At 55.8% G+C, this 19,339-nt stretch overlaps 1 protein-coding gene across 1 annotated transcript in view; it reads right to left on the reverse strand.

Annotated features, from left to right (window-relative positions):
• The window catches only part of FMNL1 (formin like 1), a 68,180-nt gene extending 64,895 nt beyond the window's left edge, over window positions 1-3,285 (reverse strand). Inside the window, exon 1 of the mRNA XM_043536841.1 lies at window positions 2,516-3,285. Within this exon, the coding sequence (XP_043392776.1) occupies window positions 2,516-2,668 (153 nt within the window). The 5' untranslated portion in view covers window positions 2,669-3,285. The remainder of the gene's footprint in view (window positions 1-2,515) is intronic.
• Between the last annotated feature and the right edge of the window lie 16,054 nt (window positions 3,286-19,339).

A 19,339-nucleotide genomic window follows, 5' to 3' on the forward strand; every position in this document is an offset into this window, starting at 1 on the left:
CGCCCAGGAGCTCAGGACTGGACCATCCAATTCACTGTGTATATGGAGGGCACCAAGGATGATATGAAGTCATTTGGGCTAGTTTTGCTAGTCTTCGCTTGGAGCTCAAAGCATTGTACAAAAATCACTGAATGAAGTCGCACAGCCCTGCTGGGAGGAAGCTTATCCCCATGCTACAGATAGGGAAACTGAGGCTCAAGAAGGGAAAAGGACTTGCCCAAGGCCACGCAGCAAGCCAGTGGCAGAGGCAGGAATAGAGCCCAGTTTACCTCATTACCTGTGACCTCACCACAAGACCACACATCCTTTAAAAAAAAAACAACAACCCATGATGGAGGAGATTGTGAGAAACGCCAAGTGGACGTGAAGGTACTGAAGGACTTGGCAGAATGACAGGAGGGGAAAGGACCAGTTTAGGGAACGTGTAAAGCACCTGTCACCAGAGTGTCTGCGGTAGGTGCTGTGCAGGGATTACACAACTGTACAGGCAAGACCAAGAGTGCGAGGAGCTGAAATCCCATTTCCAAAAGGGACTCAGGCACTCAGGAGCTTAGCCTCCCTTATGCACTTTCTGAAAACGGTGCCCCAAGCCTTGTTACAACTTGATCAAGTGCAGCATGCAGCGGCAAACGGATGGACGCTGAACTTGGGAGAGCCCCTGAGACATGAAAAGAAAAGGAGTACTTGTGGCACCTTAGAGACTAACCAGTTTATTTGAGCATGAGCTTTCGTATGAAGTGAGCTGTAGCTCACGAAAGCTCATGCTCAAATAAACTGGTTAGTCTCTAAGGTGCCACAAGTACTCCTTTTCTTTTTACGAATACAGACTAACACGGCTGTTACTCTGAAACCTGAGACATGAGTTAGGACTCGCCCCAGGAGTGAAGGAATCAGGAGCAGCAGGCTCCCCAAATGGGATAAAAGGGGAAAAATGCAATTCACAATATGGTTTAATTACGGCCTCTTAACTTAAACCAGGAGTGGAACCCAATGTGCAGCTCTGTGCCCAGTTTTCATCACCTCGTCCTGAGGTGGAGAAGAGGCTGAAAAAGGCCTAGAAGAAGGAGAGCAAAGCGGGTGACAAGGATGAAAGTGGTGGTGGGGGGGGGGGTTGTCTCTAAAACAAGGAATTTCAAAATCAAATATTGTTTAGCATGGAAACCAGTAGCATTAAAGAGGGTTTGACCGAGGTGCTGAAGATTTCAAAGAGCTCTAGTGACTGTGAAAGCTGGACTGTCCCTTCTGTTTGTGCTTGTCCCATAACTGGATGGGGGGTGGGGGTGGGGGGAGAAGCCACTCAATTAAATTAGAGGGCAACAAATTGAAGCAGCATATAAACAACTTGCGGAATTCCTTGCTGCAGGAGGGCAGAGTGTCAAATCTGAGACTAGATTTAAAACAAGGATGGACTCCAAATACCAAAGACGCACTGCCATGCAACTTAAGGACACAAACTGATGGCTGCAGGGGTCAGGAAGGAACAGTTCACCTCCTCAGCACTGCACAGGGGGCTGAGTGCATTACACCCACACACACTTTCATTGGAATATCAGGCATTGGCTGCTGCCAAAGGCAGGATCATGGACTAGTTGGACCAATGATGCAATCTGACAAACGATAGTTTCCAAAACATCTAAAATTCTAGGCCGTGCCAGGAGTGGGCCAAGCACTAAATCTCTGGGTTAGAATTTAACCCCTTCCCCCCAGGTCTGTCTCCCAACAATCCCAAAGATCAAGGCATTGAATCAAATTACAAATCAAAGGGTGAGGGAAGTGATGTGTCAGAACCTCATTGCTCCTGCCTGGGGGGTTCCCCTGGCCAACGCCCGTCCATTTTAATTTGACATTGTGAACCATCCATTCTCTCTTTTTTGAAAGCAGAGAGAGATCTGCTTCCGTTTGCAAGGCACGGGCCCAGCTAGCCAGGCAGCCGAGGTAAGGTCATGTAACAAGAACACAGGAGGGAAAAGTTATGGTGCCTATGGAGCTCAGGGCGGGCATGTGACCGGGTGGGCGTGCAGTGGGGTCCCCTCAGAGACGCCTGATGTCAGCCGGGTTTTCTCGTGCTCTTACACACCCGCCCACAGCAAAATTTCTCCAGGAGGCCTGATATCTCCTCCCCGAGGGAGAGAGGCCAAGAAGCTTCACGCACTAGCTTCAAGGAAGGAGTGGAAGGTCTTGGTGACCTTCTCTCTGGACACCGGACCATCACGCTTGGATTGAAATGGGGGCCGGGCTGGCCATTCCTGTGTGCTGGCCCCCCATCCCAGTGACTTGGACACCATGGGGCCTGCCGCTTTGAGGCCCTCCCTGCTCCAATGGGCAAGTCCAGAAAGTTGTCTTACAGGCCAGCCAGAGGGGGAAGGTTACAGGTCCCCCTGGCTGCGATGCACCCTCAGACACCCTCTGGCAATTAAATAATAGACGCTGTCACTGTACATTGTTCCCCACAGAGACCCACTGGGGCTGCGGGGAATGCAGGTGGGCGGGCGGTCCTGGGGGCACAGTGACTTACCAGCACACGGGTGAATCTTTCCTCCAGCTCCCCAGCGCTGGGCATGGGCTGCTTCGGGGCTGCAGGCTGCTTGGCTGGCAGAGCTGTCGCTGGTGGCGGGGTCTTAGTCTCCTTCGCCGGAGCCTGGTCCATGCTACCGGCCGCGTTGCCCATCCTGCTGCTCCTGCCCAGCCCAGAAAGCTGCTTCCAGGCTCCCAAATCCAGATTGGAAAAGAGGAAGGGGCCAAAAAGGAGGAAACTTTCCTCCCAACGCGCGAGGGGTCGGCGAAAGCGGGGCCAGCTCCGAGCCCCCGCCTGCACCCAAGGGGCTGTCCCAGGAGCTCCCCGCACTCCCAGCCTCCCCCGCGGATCAGCAGCGGGTGCCAGGCGCGGCTGCTCCCCTGCGGGGCTCCATCTCCACGCGGGCGGGTCTCAGCGGCGCCCAGGGGGTCGGCTCGGCCCGGGCAGCCCCCGGCGCGGCTCGGCTCGGCGCGGCGCGGCGATTGCAGCAGGCGCTGGCTGGGGCTGGGGGAGGAAGTCAGGAGCAGCTGCAGGGGCTGCGGTTCCGCGGTGCGCGCTGGGCAGGAAGCGAAGCTGCAGCCGGGCTCGTGGTTCGCTGTCTCTGTTTGTAACTTCGGGTGCCTCTGGCCCCGGGCTGCAGCCCCGGCCCCCGCAATGGCCCCTCTCCGGCCGGCCCCTGGCCAAGGGCCACGCACGGCCCAAGGGGGCTAGGGAGAGCCGGGGGCCGGCGGCTCCGCCCGCTCCCCCAAGGCAGGAGCCGTGGCCCGGGGAGGCAGGGCCCAGGCACCTGCCGGGAAGGGGCTCTCGGAGCAGAGCGCAGAGCCGCGGGAGCGAGTGGGCTCCAGGGTCCCAAAGCCCACGGCTCCGCGGCCCGGCTCCGCGACTCAGCCGCCGAGCGGGAGTCCGGCTGCGGGCTGGAGCCGGGAGGGACCGGGTCGGGCCGCTGCTTCTTCAGCGGGGAGCCTGGCCCGGCTCTGCCCCGCGCCGGGCGGGCCCTTCGGAAGCTCGAGCGAGCCCCCCGACAGCCCCTTGTGCCCTGGGCTGAGACCAACCTCATGCCCCCCCCCCGACAGCCCCTTGTGTCCTGGGCTGTGACCAACCTCATGCCCCCCCCCCGACAGCCCCTTGTGCCCTGGGCTGAGACCAGTCTCATGCCCCCCCCCGACAGTCCCTTGTGCCCTGAGCTGAGACCAGTCTCATGCCCACCCCCCCGACAGCCCCTTGTGCCCTGAGCTGAGACCAGTCTCATGCCCCCCCCGACAGCCCCTTGTGCCCTGAGCTGAGACCAACCTCATGCCCAACCCCCAGCAGCCCCCCGTTGATTGTGCTGGATTAGGCTCCCCCAGGCCTGGCGCTCTGCTCTGGGCCGGGCGGTGACTGGCTCTGGGCAGGGGGAGCTAATGCAAGGGGCTACTTCCAGGTGCTTCCCTTGGTCACTGTGAATTGCAGCCTAGGCCCCTGAATTGTCAGCTCCCAGCCTAGGGTGCTCTGGGATTGTCGCTCCTTTTCATTTTCACTTCCCACGGGCCAACTTTCCTTCGCCGCCTGGATGCCTCCAGGAAAAGGGGGAAAGAGAAGGACGGCTCAGTGAGGCAGGTTTCTGGCACAGAGACATGTCCACTTTGGGTAGCCAGGCTCCTGGGGCGCTGGCTCGCAGCGGCACCACAGACAGTGTCTCTGTAAATGAAAATGAAGCAGGCGCAGGTAGTGTCCACCCGCTGACCCTGTGGCTTGCCTGGCATCCCCTGCCTTAACCAGCGCCTTGTCCTGCCCGCCTGCAGGCCCTGCCTTGTTCTCCACCCTCCTTCGACTTCTCCGGCTCGTGAGGCAGGGATCCTGCAAAGAGCTGGGACCAGTGTGGCACTTGCCTGGACAAACCTTATTGAATTACGTGTCTGTATTGTTGTGGGCCGGGGATTGTAGGTCATTTCGTGGGGGAGGGGGACCACAGCCCCCTAGGAACTGAGTGGGGGGTGGGGGAAGCGCAGTCACTCAGGAGAGGTGCCATACCCTGGAGCGACTCTCCCATCTACTGGGTCAGGCTGGATTCTCCAGAGACCAGGGCTGGGTTAGGGGGTCACAAGCAAGGCAACTGACGGGGCCCCCATGCCACAGGGGGCCCTGTGAAGCTAAGTTACATCATATCTACAGAGTCACTGGGATAAATGTAATGCAAGTACGACAGTCATTTCATCTCTAAAAGAGGAAATAAATCACACTAAAGCAGAGATTTCCAAACATTCAGGGCGTGAACGATGACACCAGGCAACTCGGGCTTCAGCAGGTTGGGGGCCCACTCCTTAGTTTCCACCCCTGGACTCCAGTGAGTCTCACGCTGGCCCTGCCAGAGACCAGCAGACAAAGAAAGGACTTTTGGATAAATATCCTTCTTCCTGATCCAGCAAACGGACAGGACCTTCTGTCTTAGGGGCCCCCAATCCTTCCTTGGACAGGCTGGAAGGATTTTGGCCTATGAGGCCCCACAAGACTGATGGGTGCTTGTTCTGAGCTGGGGCTTATGAACTTGTAACCCCAGAAAACCCCCTTGGTGGGGTCTAAAGGACTGACTCCTGCCAGAGCTTATGGGTGGGGTGCTCCTGGTGAGATTATTAGCATGTGTGCAGGTTCTTTTATTGTTTTTAATCTGTTTTCTCTGTAATGCTCTTACCTTAAGAATAAATGGGCTTGCTTAGAAAGGGCTGGGTGGTAACTCCACCATTTACTGGGGCAACTCCACCATTTACTGCCTCTGAGGAGAAAAGTAAGACCAGCCACGTTGGGCAGCCCAGCCATGTAGGCAGGGAGCTGGGCAGTCTGGAAATACCCCAGTCAGGAGGGAGAGACGCGAGTCTTTGCCCGAGAGAGCTGGTGGCTGGGGAGCTGGGATTTTACAGTGGCTGCCATGAGGGGGAATCGGGGTGCATTGCCCTGAACTGTAAAAAGAGTCTCATTCACTCCTCCCCTGAGCGCTGTCACTCCAGTGCCCTGAACGAGGGAGGATCCTGTGCAAAACAGGACTGCAACACAGGGTCAACGTCAGGGCAGCTGGTCCAGTGGTTATGGTGCTAGCCTGGGGCTAGGAGATGGGCGTTCCAGTCCCTGCTCTGCCCGGGGAGTCTTGGGCAAGTCCTTGTCTCTCTGTTCCCCACCCGTAAGGTGGTGCTTCTTGGGAAGTACCATCTCCCAGGGGTGCAGAAAGGATGAATGTGGGAGGGAGCCAGAGAGGTACCTAAGGGCGAGGGTAAGGGGCACCCTAAGTCCTGGCATTTCCTGACTTTTGAGTGCTTGACTTTGCCATTTAAAGAACATTCTTTTAGTTAAATATTTTTGTATTTAATCCTGTAAGTTTTCTTTTAAAAAAGACAAATGTAAAAACAAATGGGGATATACGCAACTCCCTCCCGCCCATCATACAGCAGCAGGGTTTGAACCCGAACCTTCAGCACTGCTCAAGCTACCCACAGGAAACAGCTGTTACCCTGGGGATGGGTTGCTAGGGCCATTGGCTAGCTCTGGGGGTAACCTAGCATCTCTTTTCTCTCTCCTTCCCTCCCTCACCTTGGGGGAGCTCCTGCCCTGTGTGGTGCCCCCAGAGGGGAATGGGACACTGAAGCCGTGTGCTGGGTCCAGTCAGCAAGGGCCCCCCTGCTTGGCTATCTTCCCCACCCCAGGGAGAGGCTGGCTGCTCCAGTGTAGTGCGGCTGGGGCAGGAGGGTCCAGCCTCTTTGAATGTTCATGTTCACTTGTCATTTGGGCTGCTGCCAACATTGTGCTGAAAATGCAAGTGCTGGAAGGGGGGTGATGATTTCCAAAGTCTGCATCTCCGCAAGCCCAGAGCAGAATTTCAGGGGAGAAAGAAAAGACACTTTGCAGACCCCAGGGCTTTCTCCCTCCTTGATTTCAAAGGTTTGCTGCAAACAGCAGAGGCATGAGAGTGTGGCAGGCGAAGACTGCAGGAATCTCTTATCGTGGAAAATGTTATTCGACTTCTTACGGGTCGCTCCCAGCTGCCGTATAATTACAGACGTAGTTGTTGGAGGCACCAGTCGAGATCGGGTTCCCATTGTGCCCGGCGCGATACAGAGAGACAGGCCCTGCCTCAGAGAGCTTACAGTCCAAACAGACAAGACAAAGAGTGGGAAGGGAAGTGACTTGCCCAAGGTCACCCAGCACAGCTGGGTCTCCTGTAGCCCGGGCTCATGCCCAGCACCCTAGCGAAGGAGCGAGCTAATGGAGCAATTCCTTTCTCTCCAGTGCTAGAGGCCTGTGCTTTGAAGCCGAAGGTCCAGCTAGGTCTGTTCTGGCTGACGGAGCGGGGCTGGGCTGGGCTGTGTTAAATGCACAGCACTCCATCCAGGCTAGCTGCTTGGCCCCAGAGGCAGCGTGGTCTGCTGGGCTGTACAGTCTCCCGGGTGGCGCCAGGTAGGGCAGCTTCGGGTTCGAGACCACAGGCTGCCGAGCAGAGGCCAGGGGATGTGTGAGCTAAGGGAAGCTCTCTCCAGCCGAGCCCAGAGGGCGAGAAGCCAGCAAGGCCATTTCTTGCATCCTCTCTGGGCTCATGGGCCAATCCATCTTTCCATCTCACGCAGCTGCCCCGCACGCGGCCTGTCTACCCTGCCGTGCGGCCGGAGATGGCTTCTGAACCTGGCCGCGATCCCAAGTGAAGGAGCAGGGAATGTTTTATTTCATCCCCCCCCCCACCCCGCCCCCGACATTTACAGGCTATTAGCCTCCTTCACCTGACCGTCATTTCCAGGCAGTGCTGTGCAGCCGGGCGGCTGGGAGCACCCCAGAACCTCTGCCGGAGGGGAGCAGGGAAAGGGAGAGCTCAGCCGCAGGGAGGGAGGGGAGCGTCTGTCTGCTAGTGGGTCGAGCAGGGGACTGGGAGGCAGGACTCCTGGGTTCTATTCCTGGCTTCCCCGCCATTGTGCTGTGGGACTGAGCAAGTCATTTCACCTGGGTGCGCAGCTGTAAGTGCAGGCTGACGGTCGCTCCCCGTGCCCCAGCGAGGGCGAATGGATGTTTGCAACAGTTCCACGACCCCAGTCGGAAAGTTATTATAGTGGCCGGCGGCAAAAGTGCGTCCACCCGGCCTCGAGCAGGGGTCACGACCCCGAAGAGGAGCATAAACAGGGGCTTGCAATCTACATTCCCTGTAAGCTGCACCCCTGCCTCAGCCCAGCCCCGCCAGAGCTTCTGCGGAGAGAAGCCCCTTCCTCGGCCGGGCCAGGCCTGCTGGAGCTGCCACCGGGGACAGGCGCCTCTCACCGGCCCCAAGCTGCTGCCGCAAGAGAGGGCTGGGGGGAGTCCTCTCTTCCCACCGCAGTCCTGGGGCAGCCTGCCCCCCGAACCCCTCATCCCCGGCCCCACCCCAGAGCCCACCCACCCTGCACCTCAACCCTCTGCCCCAGGCCTGAGCCCCCTCCCGCACCCCGAACCCCTCACCCCCGGCCCCACCCCAGAGCCCACCCACCCTGCACCCCAACCCTCTGCCCCAGGCCTGAGCCCCCTCCCGCTCCCTGAACCCCTCATCCCCGGCCCCACCCAGAGCCCACCCACCCTGCACCCCAACCCTCTGCCCCAGGCCTGAGCCCCCTCCTGCACCCTGAACCCCTCACCCCCGGCCCCACCCCAGAGCCCACCCACCCTGCACCCCAACCCTCTGCCCCAGGCCTGAGCCCCCTCCCGCACCCCGAACCCCTCACCCCCGGCCCCACCCCAGAGCCCACCCACCCTGCACCCCAACCCTCTGCCCCAGGCCTGAGCCCCCTCCCGCACCCCGAACCCCTCACCCCCGGCCCCACCCCAGAGCCCATGCACCCTGCACCCCAACCCTCTGCCCCAGGCCTGAGTCCCCTCCCGCACGCCGAACCCCTTGTTCCCATCCCCCCCACATGAATTTTGTTATGTGCACCGATACGAAGGTGAGGCGTCACACATCACCTCCACCTTGGTGGACATAACAAAATTCATTCCACACATGGGTGGGAAAAATTAGAGGGCCACTGGTTGTAACTACACTTCCCTTCCTCCACTGCTGAATGGTTGCAGGGTCCTGTAGTGGGGATGGAAAAGCCCCTCCAGGCTGGCAGGCACAGCGCCCCAACTCAGAGGTCTCAAACTCAAATGACCACGAGGGCCACATGAGGACTAGTACGTTGGCCCAAGGGACACATCACTGACCCCCCGCCCTTGCCCTGGCCTCGCCCCCACTCCACCCCTTCCATGAGGCCCCGCCCCTGTCCCACCTCTTCCCCGAAATCCCCACCCCAACTCTGCCCCCTCCTTGGCCCCAGGGGATGCAGGAGGGGTGCAGGGTGCGGCAGGGGGCTCAGGGCAGGGGGTTGGGGTGCAGGAGGGGTGTGGCAGGGGGCTCAGGGCAGGGGGTCTGGGGGCAGGAAGGGTGCGGGGTGCGGCAGGGGGCTCAGGGCAGGGGGTCGGGGTGCGGGGTGCAATGGGGGCTCGGGGCAGGGTGTGGCAGGGGGTTGGGGTGCAGGAGGGGTGAGGGGTGCGGCAGGGGGCTCAGGGCAGGGGGTCAGGGTGCGGGGTGCAATAGGGGGCTCAGGGCAGGGGGGCAGGGTGTGGCAGGGGGTTGGAGTGCAGGAGGGGTGCAGGATGCGGCAGGGGGCTCAGGGCAGGGGGTCGGGGTGCGGCAAGGGGCTCAGGGCAGGGGGGCAGGGTGTGGCAGGGGGTTGGGGTGCAGGAGGGTTCAGGGGTGGGCTCCGGCCCGGCGCGCACAGGGGGCAGGGCAGACTCCCCGCCTGCCTGCCCTGCCCCCGCGTCGCTCCAGGAAGCGGCCGGGACCTGGGGGGGGCCCAGGGGTCTGTGTGTTGCCCTGGCCATGGCTCGAGGCACTGCCCCCCGCAGCTCCCATTGGCTGGGAACGGGGAACCACGGCCAATGGGAGCTTCGGGGGCAGTGCCTGGAGGAGCGGCCGGCGCAACACACAGACCCCTGCCCCCCCCCCGGTCCCGGCCACTTCCCGGAGCGGCGCGGGGGCAGGGCAGGCAGGCAGGGAGCCTGCCCTGCCCCCGGTGCGCACGGGTCTGGCTGGAGACGCTCGAGGTAAATGCTGGGGGGCCGCGGGGAGCTGGCCGGCCGCAGAAAATAACCCTCGGCTGCGTGTTTGAGACCCCTGGTCTAACTCCTCCTCCCTGCCCTGAGGGTCTCTAGCTCTTCAAGAGGAGCCTGTTTCCCCAGTCGCTCTCAAAGACGGCCGGTGGTCCGTGCCACGAGCCCCATGACTTGGAGGGGGAAGCTGAGACACAGGGAGGGCTGGTGACTTACTCACGGTCACACAGCAGACGAGGGCCAGGACTAGAACCCAGGTCTCTGCAATCCCGCTCCCAGCCTTGTGCACTGCCCACGAGCCCACACTGCCCCTTCCAGGCAGCTGCAGTTCCGGTCCCATGCGGCCTTTGAGCCTGGCACTCGTGTAATTTTACTCCCATCTTATTAATGAAGACACTGAAGCAATTACAGTCAGTGATGAGGCTGCAGCACTGGCGCCCCCTGGAGGAGCTGAGGCAGCACAAAAGCAGGGTACAAGTGTCATGAACAAGGAAGGACTCTGGACAATCAGCCCCCAGGGGCCAGGGCTGGCAAGTCAAAAGCAGCTGTTGATTTTGGGAGTCTTGGTTTTTGGCTGCCCAGCTTGAGGCCCCATGAGCCGGTTCAACTCGGAACTCAAGGAGAAGGCTTAGGCCTCTGGCCTAGCGTTTCTGGGGGCCAGTTTGTCACCCGGGGGAGCTAAGACTTGTTATTGCTACAGTAAGAGAATCAGCAGGACTGTAAGTTCCTTGGGGAAGGGACCTTCTTTTGGTTCTATGTTTGTGCAGTGTTTGGCCCCAGGGCATCTGGGGCCACAATTGGAGCCAGGCACCAGGAGATAGATACTCGTTAATCATCATCATAACTCAAAACCCCTTTTAACAAACAAACAACCCCCTTTCAGCCTCTTTTTATCCATCATCAAAAAGCTGGAAAGGGCACAAGTCCGGTGTGTTTAAACTCTAGCTCGGCGTGGTGTATGGCCCCGCCCCAGCGTTCGCAGGAGCTGCCCTCTTGCCTTTCAGGATTCAGGCCCATCATTAATCAAGGGTAATTTGTAAAGCCCTCCTTGCACTCCCCTCCCCTCTCTGCCCTATATTGCTGTCGTTCCATCCCCAAGCACGAGTCTTTCTAGGGCACCATTCCCCGAGGCACCCCCGGAGTAGGAGATCTAGGATTCAGCTTTTGGCTGATGCAGTGATACAGGAAACTCTTGTGCATGGGACCAAGGAGAATTCAGGACCTGCAAGGGGCTCTAGTGAGGACTTTGGGGTGTCCGGAGAGAGCCCCATTCTCTCTGGCACCAAAACACCACAAGCCTGGGTCTGGTAGCATTCTCACCAGTGCAACGTGGGTGTCTCATTGTCACGGAGTGTGGGGGAGTCCAGGCCCTGCACCCCTCTTCCTGGGATTCACTGAGACTCTCAGCCAGCCAGTAAAACAGAAGGTTTATTGGACAACAGGAACACAGTCCAAAACAGAGCTTGTGGGTACACCCAGGACCCCTCAGTCAAGTCCTTCTGGGGGAGCAGGGAGCTTAGACCCCAGCCCTGGGGTTCCCTGTGTTCCTCCACCCAGCCCCAAACTGAAACTAAACCCACCCAGCAGGTTCCCTGCTGCAGCCTCCGTCCACATTCCTGGGCAGAGGTGTCACCTCCCCCTCCCCCTCCTGGCTCAGGTAACAGGCTCTCAGGTCTCCCGTCCCCAGGGCACATTCCCAGGTCAACACTCCCCCCTCCCTGCTGTGTCACATCGTCACACTCATGCTACCAGCTCAGCCTGGGACGCGCTTGCCCTGGTGCAGAGGGTGGCACAGAGAGCAGGGCAGTGGTGAGGCAGGCCCCGGATTTGGGTGGGGGAATCGCTAAGTTCCCTATGTTATTTTCAGTGGAGGAGGACGCTGCTTTCTCCACGATAAAGGCAGGATTTCCTCTGCTGAGTCAGGAGTACAGAGGGGGACTTCTTTTGGGCTCGCACTTTGCCAGACTGAGGGCAATGCACCAGGAGGCCAAGTGCCAGGCCTAGTTTACATCGAATGGGGCACATTGCAGCCGCTCAGAGGCTTAGTGAAGCCAATATAACCGGGGTGGCCAAACTGCGGCTTGCAAGTCACAGGTGGCTCTTTTACAGGTAAAGTGCAGCTTGCGGAGTCCCCCCGTCCCCATTTTCCACCTACCAGATTGGGGCGGTGGGAGCTCGGGGCTTCAGCCCTGCGGGAGGCACCTGCTGGGGCTTAGGGCTTCAGCAGGACAAGGGCTGAAGCCCTGAGCCCCGGCAGCCGTGCCCCACAGGGCTGAAGCCCCAAGCCCCAGCAAATGCACCTGGCTCTCAAACATCTGAAGACTGTCGTATGCAGCTGGGAGGGTCAGTAACTTTGGCCACCCTGCAATATAAAGCTTTGGAAGGGACAGAAATCCTCCTGCTCCAGGGCTCAAGCTGACCACTAGGGAGCAGGGTCAGGAAGCTCCCATAACTGCTGGAGGTGGGGTTCTTGCCCCTTCCTCTGAAGCAGCTGGTGCTGGCAGCTCGCAGAGGCAGGACTCAGGACCCCTGTTCAGACCCAGCCTGGCCGTGCCCATGTAAAGTGCTTGGACAAGCAGGGTCAGATTCTGATAGGGTGACCAGATAGCAAGTGTGAAAAATCGGGACGGGGTGGGGGGTAATAGGCCTCTATATAAAAAAAGCTCCAAATATCGGGACTGTCCCTATAAAATCAGGGCATCTGGTCACCCTAGATTCTGATCTCGCTTACCCGGCTGTTAATCTGCAGTCTCTCCATTGAGTGACTCTGTACTGAGAGCCGTGTAAATGAGCTCAGCGCCTGGCACATTTTGCCCTGTGGTGGGAGAGAAAAGCCACACCTCCCACGCTGCAGCCCTCTGCCCCCAAGCTCCTTCCACGCCCCCTTCCTTCCCACCCTGCACACGCCGGGCAGAGCCAGGGTGCCCCGGCGCTGGGACAGTGCAGGCCAGAGCCCTGGTGAGCGGACACTGTGGTGAGGTCTTGCTGCCCCCTGCTGGGCCTGTGGATCGGGTACATCTAAGCAAGCCCCGAAGACAGCTCCAGCCGGCTCTGGTTGTCATACAAGGGGCTGGTCTGCTCAGCGGATCTGGGCTGCCCGCAAGAGGTGAACAGCGGTGGCAGAGCCTTTCCAGAGGCAGTCGTGCCCCTTAGCAGAGTGTGGGCAGGGAAACTCTGGGAACAAGCCTGGGCCCTCCTTGCTTTGGGCACAGCAGCGTGCGTGGCTCTGAAGGGGGGGCGTCCGGGGGAGTGACAACACACCATTCCTTAACGCAGTGTTAAGGGTGCCCGGTGCCCTCCCCAGACCATCAAGTTCAGCAAAACTCAAACCTCCAAACCAGGAACTCGAGTGAAGGTAAACGCCTACAAACCCTTAGCTCTGCCCCCCTGGACCTGGCAATAGCTTTTGGGAAGCCTCCGCTCGTGGCACTCATGGGGTTGGGTGTTGCTGTGCTGAGGGGCGGAGGAGCAGTTTGGCAGAACGGCGATTGTGAAATGAGACAATGTGGCAGGGCCATGCCCAGGTGAGGGGTGCCCCTCTCCCTGACCCTGTGCGTGTGATCATAGGAAAGAAGGGAGCCTGAGCCTCAGCAGAGCCAGCTTGCCCCTGTCCAGAGCTGCGCTGTGTGGGGCAGGTCAGCAGGGGGGCACAGGGATTTTCTTGCCATGGGGCTTGTCAGCAGTGCGGTGGGAGAAGCGTGAGGTCTGTGGGGTTAATGGAGGGCAAGTGGCAGTACAGTGTTCGTGGCCATTGTGTGCAGGAGGGCAAAGGAGTAGCAGGAGGTGTCCAATGTAGCAGCTGTGGTGTGCAGGGCGGGGGCTGTAGGTAGCCCCTGTTCAATACAAAGACAGCGGGAGTATGTGTGGGTCACATTGGAGCAGATCTCAAAGCAGGCGGGGGGCTTGGGATACCAGGGCGTCAGAGGCAGGCGCAAACTGGAGATTGGAACCACAAGTCAGACACCAGGAGGCAGCCAGGTCAGGCTACCCAGAGATCAGAGCAGGAGCAGGGTCAATCCCAGCTGCAAGGACGTCTTCCTGGTCCTGTGCTGGGTTTATAGAGACGCTGCGAACCAGTCTGGCCCCCCAGCATCCTGCCAATCAGGCTCCAGGAGTGGAGTGCTCCCTCACGGTTCAGCTCCTGCTCTAGCGGCTGCTAGCAGGTCACTGGGTGGCAGGCTGGAGCTGACTGGTACTTAAGCACCCTGTGGCCTACGGTTCAAGACCTGTGGGTCCTGGCAGGAGCAGCAAAAGCTTCTTAAAAGGGGGGAAAGAGGCTACCAGCAATCAAACTGTGACCCTGCATCACCCCTGCCCTTGTACTGCCTTTATGGCAGGTAAAAAGTGGTGGGGCCGTGGCCGCTGTTCTGGCTCCTGGCATGTGGGCTGCCTGGTTTGGCCAGAGGCGTCATCCTAAATCTGGTCATTGCCAAAATTGTCCACTCAATCGCGAAGCGTCCCAAGGAAGCAAGGGGAGTTTCCGTTGAGCTGAAGAGTGGCTGAGTATTTTCTTCCCCAGCTTGCAGGGAGGGGAGGATGAGAGGGGTCAGTGACCTGGGACAAGTCTGCTAACTTCCTCTTCCTCGAATGTGCTTGTCTTGCTCTTCTCCCTTCTCATAAAGACACCAAGGGTGGAGGTGGGAGAACTGCTTCGCTGAGAGAATGGCTCTGAATCGTTTTCCTTTGCTCCTTCCCATCTCTACCATGGCAGACGGGCGGGATGGGCCCCAGAGCAGGACCTCAGATCCGAACAGCCTGCACTTTGGCACAGCTGAATCGGTGTTCAAAGTGCCCAGGCCTGCTCTGTTTGAGAGGACAGCTTCTGTCCTGCGGACAAAGGGAGGGGTTTGCCCTGGACACGTAATTCTCCTGCCTGTGTTTGTGTGTGGAAAGTTTGGAAGTAAGGAACAGGTAGGGCTCTTCGGCTTCAGGTTTTGATGATTTTTTTTTAATTGAAAATTTCCCAGGTTTTACAAAAGCTATTATTCCGGGGTGGGCGGGGGTGGCAATTTTCACCCAAATTGTGGCCCCCTGAAATACATGAAAATACTGATTGCTGAGGAAATCCAATGCATTCCATTAGGTGACGGTGTGTATGTTAATAAATTAGTCTGTCAGGGATTTCCCTAGACCCCTCCCCTGAATTCCCCCCCTGCAGTTACATGCAGTGTTGCCAATTTAGTTGTTGGTTGGAAATTTGAATTGAAATTGAAACATTAATCCACACTTTGAAAGCAGTTACAGTGTATGAGAAAATATTTGTACCTGAGACAGCAGAATGGATTTGAAAAGTGTGAACAAAGACTGGCTTCCTCACACAGCTGTTATTTACAACAATGTTGGCACACTTGTTTTGGCTATATTGGCCTACCTAATAATTTCACATTATGATTTGTAAGCAAGGTCTGAATCAGCTCTCCCGTGACAGCCGGTGATGAGCCAGTGGAGGGTGGAAAGGCTTCAGGACCAGACCGTATTTACATGAACACACCTACTCTGCCTAGGTGTCAGTGGACAGAGCTGTGCTGCCCAAGGGATCAGTTTTGGCTGGTGTTGGGTTACAAATCCCTGTAGCATTCAATGTGGGGGTCATGAACTGTTGTTCTCCTGATTGCAGGAGTAAAGGGCAGCAGACCTGGGCTTAGCCTGACGGAATGAGGGGGTCTCCCTCCATGCTTAATTTGTGCCAGGGCTTGCCAGGGCTGAACCCCGGCACCTCTAGGCTTGGCCGTTCAGAGCCCTGGGACCTCTGGACTTGTCACGTCAGTTATGAAAGTAACTTGCCTGAGCCCCGGCACCTCTTTCCTTACAGATTAAGCCCTGGTCACCCGCAACTGAACTGCACTTGCTAAGCAGGAGGTTTGGATGCCAGATCCGAGCAAAGAGAGAGAGGATGGGGACAGGTGGTTTGCTTGGTGGGCTGGGCTCTGCCTAACAGTCACAGGCACTAGTTGACCTGCCCCTCTCTCCTGTTTAGAGAGAGAGCGGATTAGGCTCCATAGAGAGTCTTTTGGTTGAAGTGACACTAGAGCTGAAATCACTGAGAATCAGGTCAAAGTGCTCAGACCTGCTGCAGGACAGTGTTTCTGTGGAAGAGACAGCCCAGCCTGCATAGCAGCGAGCTTGCCCAACTGCGAGCTGAACTCACTGAGAGCTGGGTGGAACCATGAGAGACCAACTCGCAGAGGTCACAGTGGCAGGAGAACGTGACAGTGCAGGGCCATGGGGGATGGAGTGGTAGAGTGAACAGTGGCATAACAAACCTCGGCCAGAGCATTGGACCACGTTTTAGTGGCTTTGCTACAGAATGCTAGATTTGTGACTGGGAAATTTATATAAATATATGTTTCCTAGTAGGCCAAGATTTTAAAAATGTATTATTTGCCAAGGTCGTTATTTCACATCATCGCTATCTCAAGAGGTCATTATCTTGGAGATTTTGTACTAAACTTTTTTATTATTATAAATATTTTTATGTGAGAACGGCCATATTGGGTCTTATCAATGGTCCATCTATCCCAATATCCTGTCTTCCGACAGTGACTATTCCAGAGGCTTCAGAGGGAATGAACAGAACAGGGAATTATCAAGTGATCCATCCCCTGTCACCCATTCCCAGCTTCTGGCAAACAGAAGCTAGGGACACTCAGAGCATTGTGTTGCATCCCGGGCCATCCTGGCTAATAGCCATTGATGGACCTATGCTCCATGAAGTTATCTAGTTCTTTTTTTTGAACCCTGTTTGAACCCTGTTTTGGCCTTCACAACTTCCCTGGCAAAAAGTTCCATGGGTAACCGTGTGTTGTGTGAAGAAATACTTCCTTTTGTTTGTTTTAAACTTGCTGCCTATTAATTTCATTGGGTGACCCCTGGTTCTTGTGTTAAGTGAAGGGGTAAATAACACTTCCTTATTCATTTTCTCCACACCAGTCATGATTTTATAAGCCTCTATCATATCCCCCCTTAGTCGTCTCTTTTCCCAACTGAAAAGTCCCAGTCTTTTTAATCTCTCCTCCTATGGAATCTGTTCCATACCTCTAATAATTTTTGTTGCCCTTCTCTGTACCATTTCCAATTCCAATATATCTTTTTTTGAGATGGGGTGACCAGAACTGCACGCAGTATTCAAGCTAAGCCAATTCAAGCTAAGCCGATCAACTAAGCCAATACTGGCAACCTATATGAAAAGGCTGCAAAACACCATGCCTCTGGACTCCATCAACATGCAGAAAGCCTTATAAGCTAGTCACTGTCAAAGCCAATTTTAGAAGAACGTAATGAGGCTGTTAAGAATGCTGGAGACACAACTCAGTTTATGTGAACCAACATGGCTGTTGCATTATACTTTCTATTTAAGCAAGAGATACCACACACTGCAAACTGGAGGCCAATGTTAAGTGGAAGTTGGACACTGGTTTCGAACAAGACTGGCAAATGCTCGCTATCTTTCTGAAAAAACTCAGCTGACTCTCTAGAAGCATGTGCTGCAAGAATGAAAGACTCCACAGTTGGAAAAGTGAAGAACTCTCTCACCATATTCAAAATATGTGCATACATGGCTGATGAAGCACCAATGCAATGCAAACAGGCATCAAGTATTAAGTCATTGCGTATGCTATCTTGAAGTCCGTGGTAGACCGGTAGATGCATTCTAGATGCTCAGGTTATAGAAGACACATCAGCTGCATCTTTGACATCTTAGAAGAGTTAAATACTTGTCAAATGGACCCCAAACAGATGGCTGCTTGTGCATTTGATGGAGCTATAAACTTGTGTGGAAAACATAGTGGAGTACAAGCTTTGCTCAGAGAACAGTGTAACCCTAATCTCTCCTATACACACTGCAGAAGCCATCTACTCCAGCTAGCACCAGTACAAGCTGCAGAATCTTAAAGAGACATTAAAAAGCCACACATTGAATGGCTTTTTTTATACTCTCTTTTTTCAGCAAGAGTCCAAAAGGACTGAATGTCTTGGAAACAAATAGAAGATACACTGGGATTGAAATTCAAATTAGTCCAACCTGGGAAAACCTGCTACCTTTCTCATGAGCGATTCTTGGCTGTTGTCTTAAAATTACTGCAACCATTATTACTGGCTTTGGAAAGTATCCACCAAGATAGGACGGATCTAAGTAGCGAGGCTGGTGGATTACGTATGTTACTAAGTTCAGAGAAGACTATCGCCCTTCTCTCTCTTGTAAGTCTACTGTTGAAACCACTTGGGTCATTAAACAATGTCATCTAGGCATCTGCTACAACAGTAATAGATCTTTGTCCAGCAATAGAAGCTACCCTTGGATCAATCAGAGATATCCATTGAAAATGTACTGGAAGAAGCAAAGACTTCAGTCTAGAAGTTGACTAATGAAGGTCCTTAAGTGAAGAGGGTAAGAAGTGGTTGTTAAGCCAGCTGAAAAAGTACCCAGACTTGATTCTTACAAATCTACAACAGCGATTTCTGGATTCTACTCAGCCTCCATGTAGCTTTCACAGATGCCTGTCTTGTAAAACACCGACAGTTGAGTGGAGTGAGGCACTCACTACCAGCAATGGGGCTGCCATGTGCTCAGGACAGAATAGAGAATTTTGAACACAGAGTGGAATATCAGATGATGAACGAATGAAGATTTAACTTCAGCTTCTTTATCATCGCTCGTGGTTCGACACAATTTTTGTGCTATGTTTCCTGGGATGAAAGAAGTAGGTATACATCTCTTGCTACTCCCAGTCACAACAGCTACATTTGAGCATTCTTCTTCCTCTTTGAATAGGATTTTGTGTGCTGAAAGAAGTCACCTTCTGTCTGATCATGAGCATATCATGAAGGACTGGAAGTAACGGACACACAAGAAGACACCAAAGAGTTGTGCAAAATTACAAGAAACCAAGAAGGACGTAGTTGTCGTGCTTCGTAGTAGGCTTGAGTAGCCAACTTTAATTTTTGTGATGATTTTAAAACATGAGTTAAATCTAATAAAATGATTGTGAAACATTTTTCAGTTTTTACTATGGTGCCATACATCCCACCTTCATCCTCATGGTCTCACCCCTCATCGGCCCTCATCCCCCCGATTATTCCAACACCCCCCCTAATTTCAATTCCTGGGGAAAACACTGCTCTGTGTAACTGTGAAGTGGTCCGCTAAAGTAAGGCCGGGTAGTGGAAGATGCGCATGTATGTGTACATCAATAGTCAAGGCCTCAAATAAGGTGTGTGGAGCTCCCCAGACCCGGCTCCCTGCTCCAGAAGGAGAGCTGGTGGTTCAGGAACCCAGGCAGATCTGGTTACCAAGCTGCCACCTCTCATTCCAGAGGTGGGAGCTGGGTCTGGATGCCAGGGGGATCTCCCTGGAACGGGAGTTGGTGGCTCAGGAACCTGAGCAGACCACAGGTGGACCCTCCCCCAAGACCCCGCTCCTCGCTCTGGAAGGAGAGGTGGCAGCCCAGGAAACCGAGCTGCCAGGTCTCCTTCCGGAGTCGGTCCAGAGCAGGAGAGGTGGAGGAGGCAGCATGAGGAGATGGCGCCCTCGCTTTCTCCATCTCTTCCACTTCTGAGCCCACTCCAGGAGGAGAGACGGTGGCTCAGTGAGCTGGGCCCTCCAGGTTACTGAGCCGTTTGCTCCTCCAGTGGGAGGGAGCCTTGCCTGGGTGTTAGCACCCTAACACCACCAGCCCATCAGCCCTCCAAGCCCCCTCCGCTGGGCTAGGCCAGCCCTGTCGTGAAGAAACGCACACCAGTCCCTTTGAATCG

This window comes from Chelonia mydas, chromosome 27 (assembly GCF_015237465.2).
Source record: "Chelonia mydas isolate rCheMyd1 chromosome 27, rCheMyd1.pri.v2, whole genome shotgun sequence".
In the NCBI taxonomy this organism is placed as follows: Eukaryota; Metazoa; Chordata; order Testudines; family Cheloniidae; genus Chelonia; species Chelonia mydas.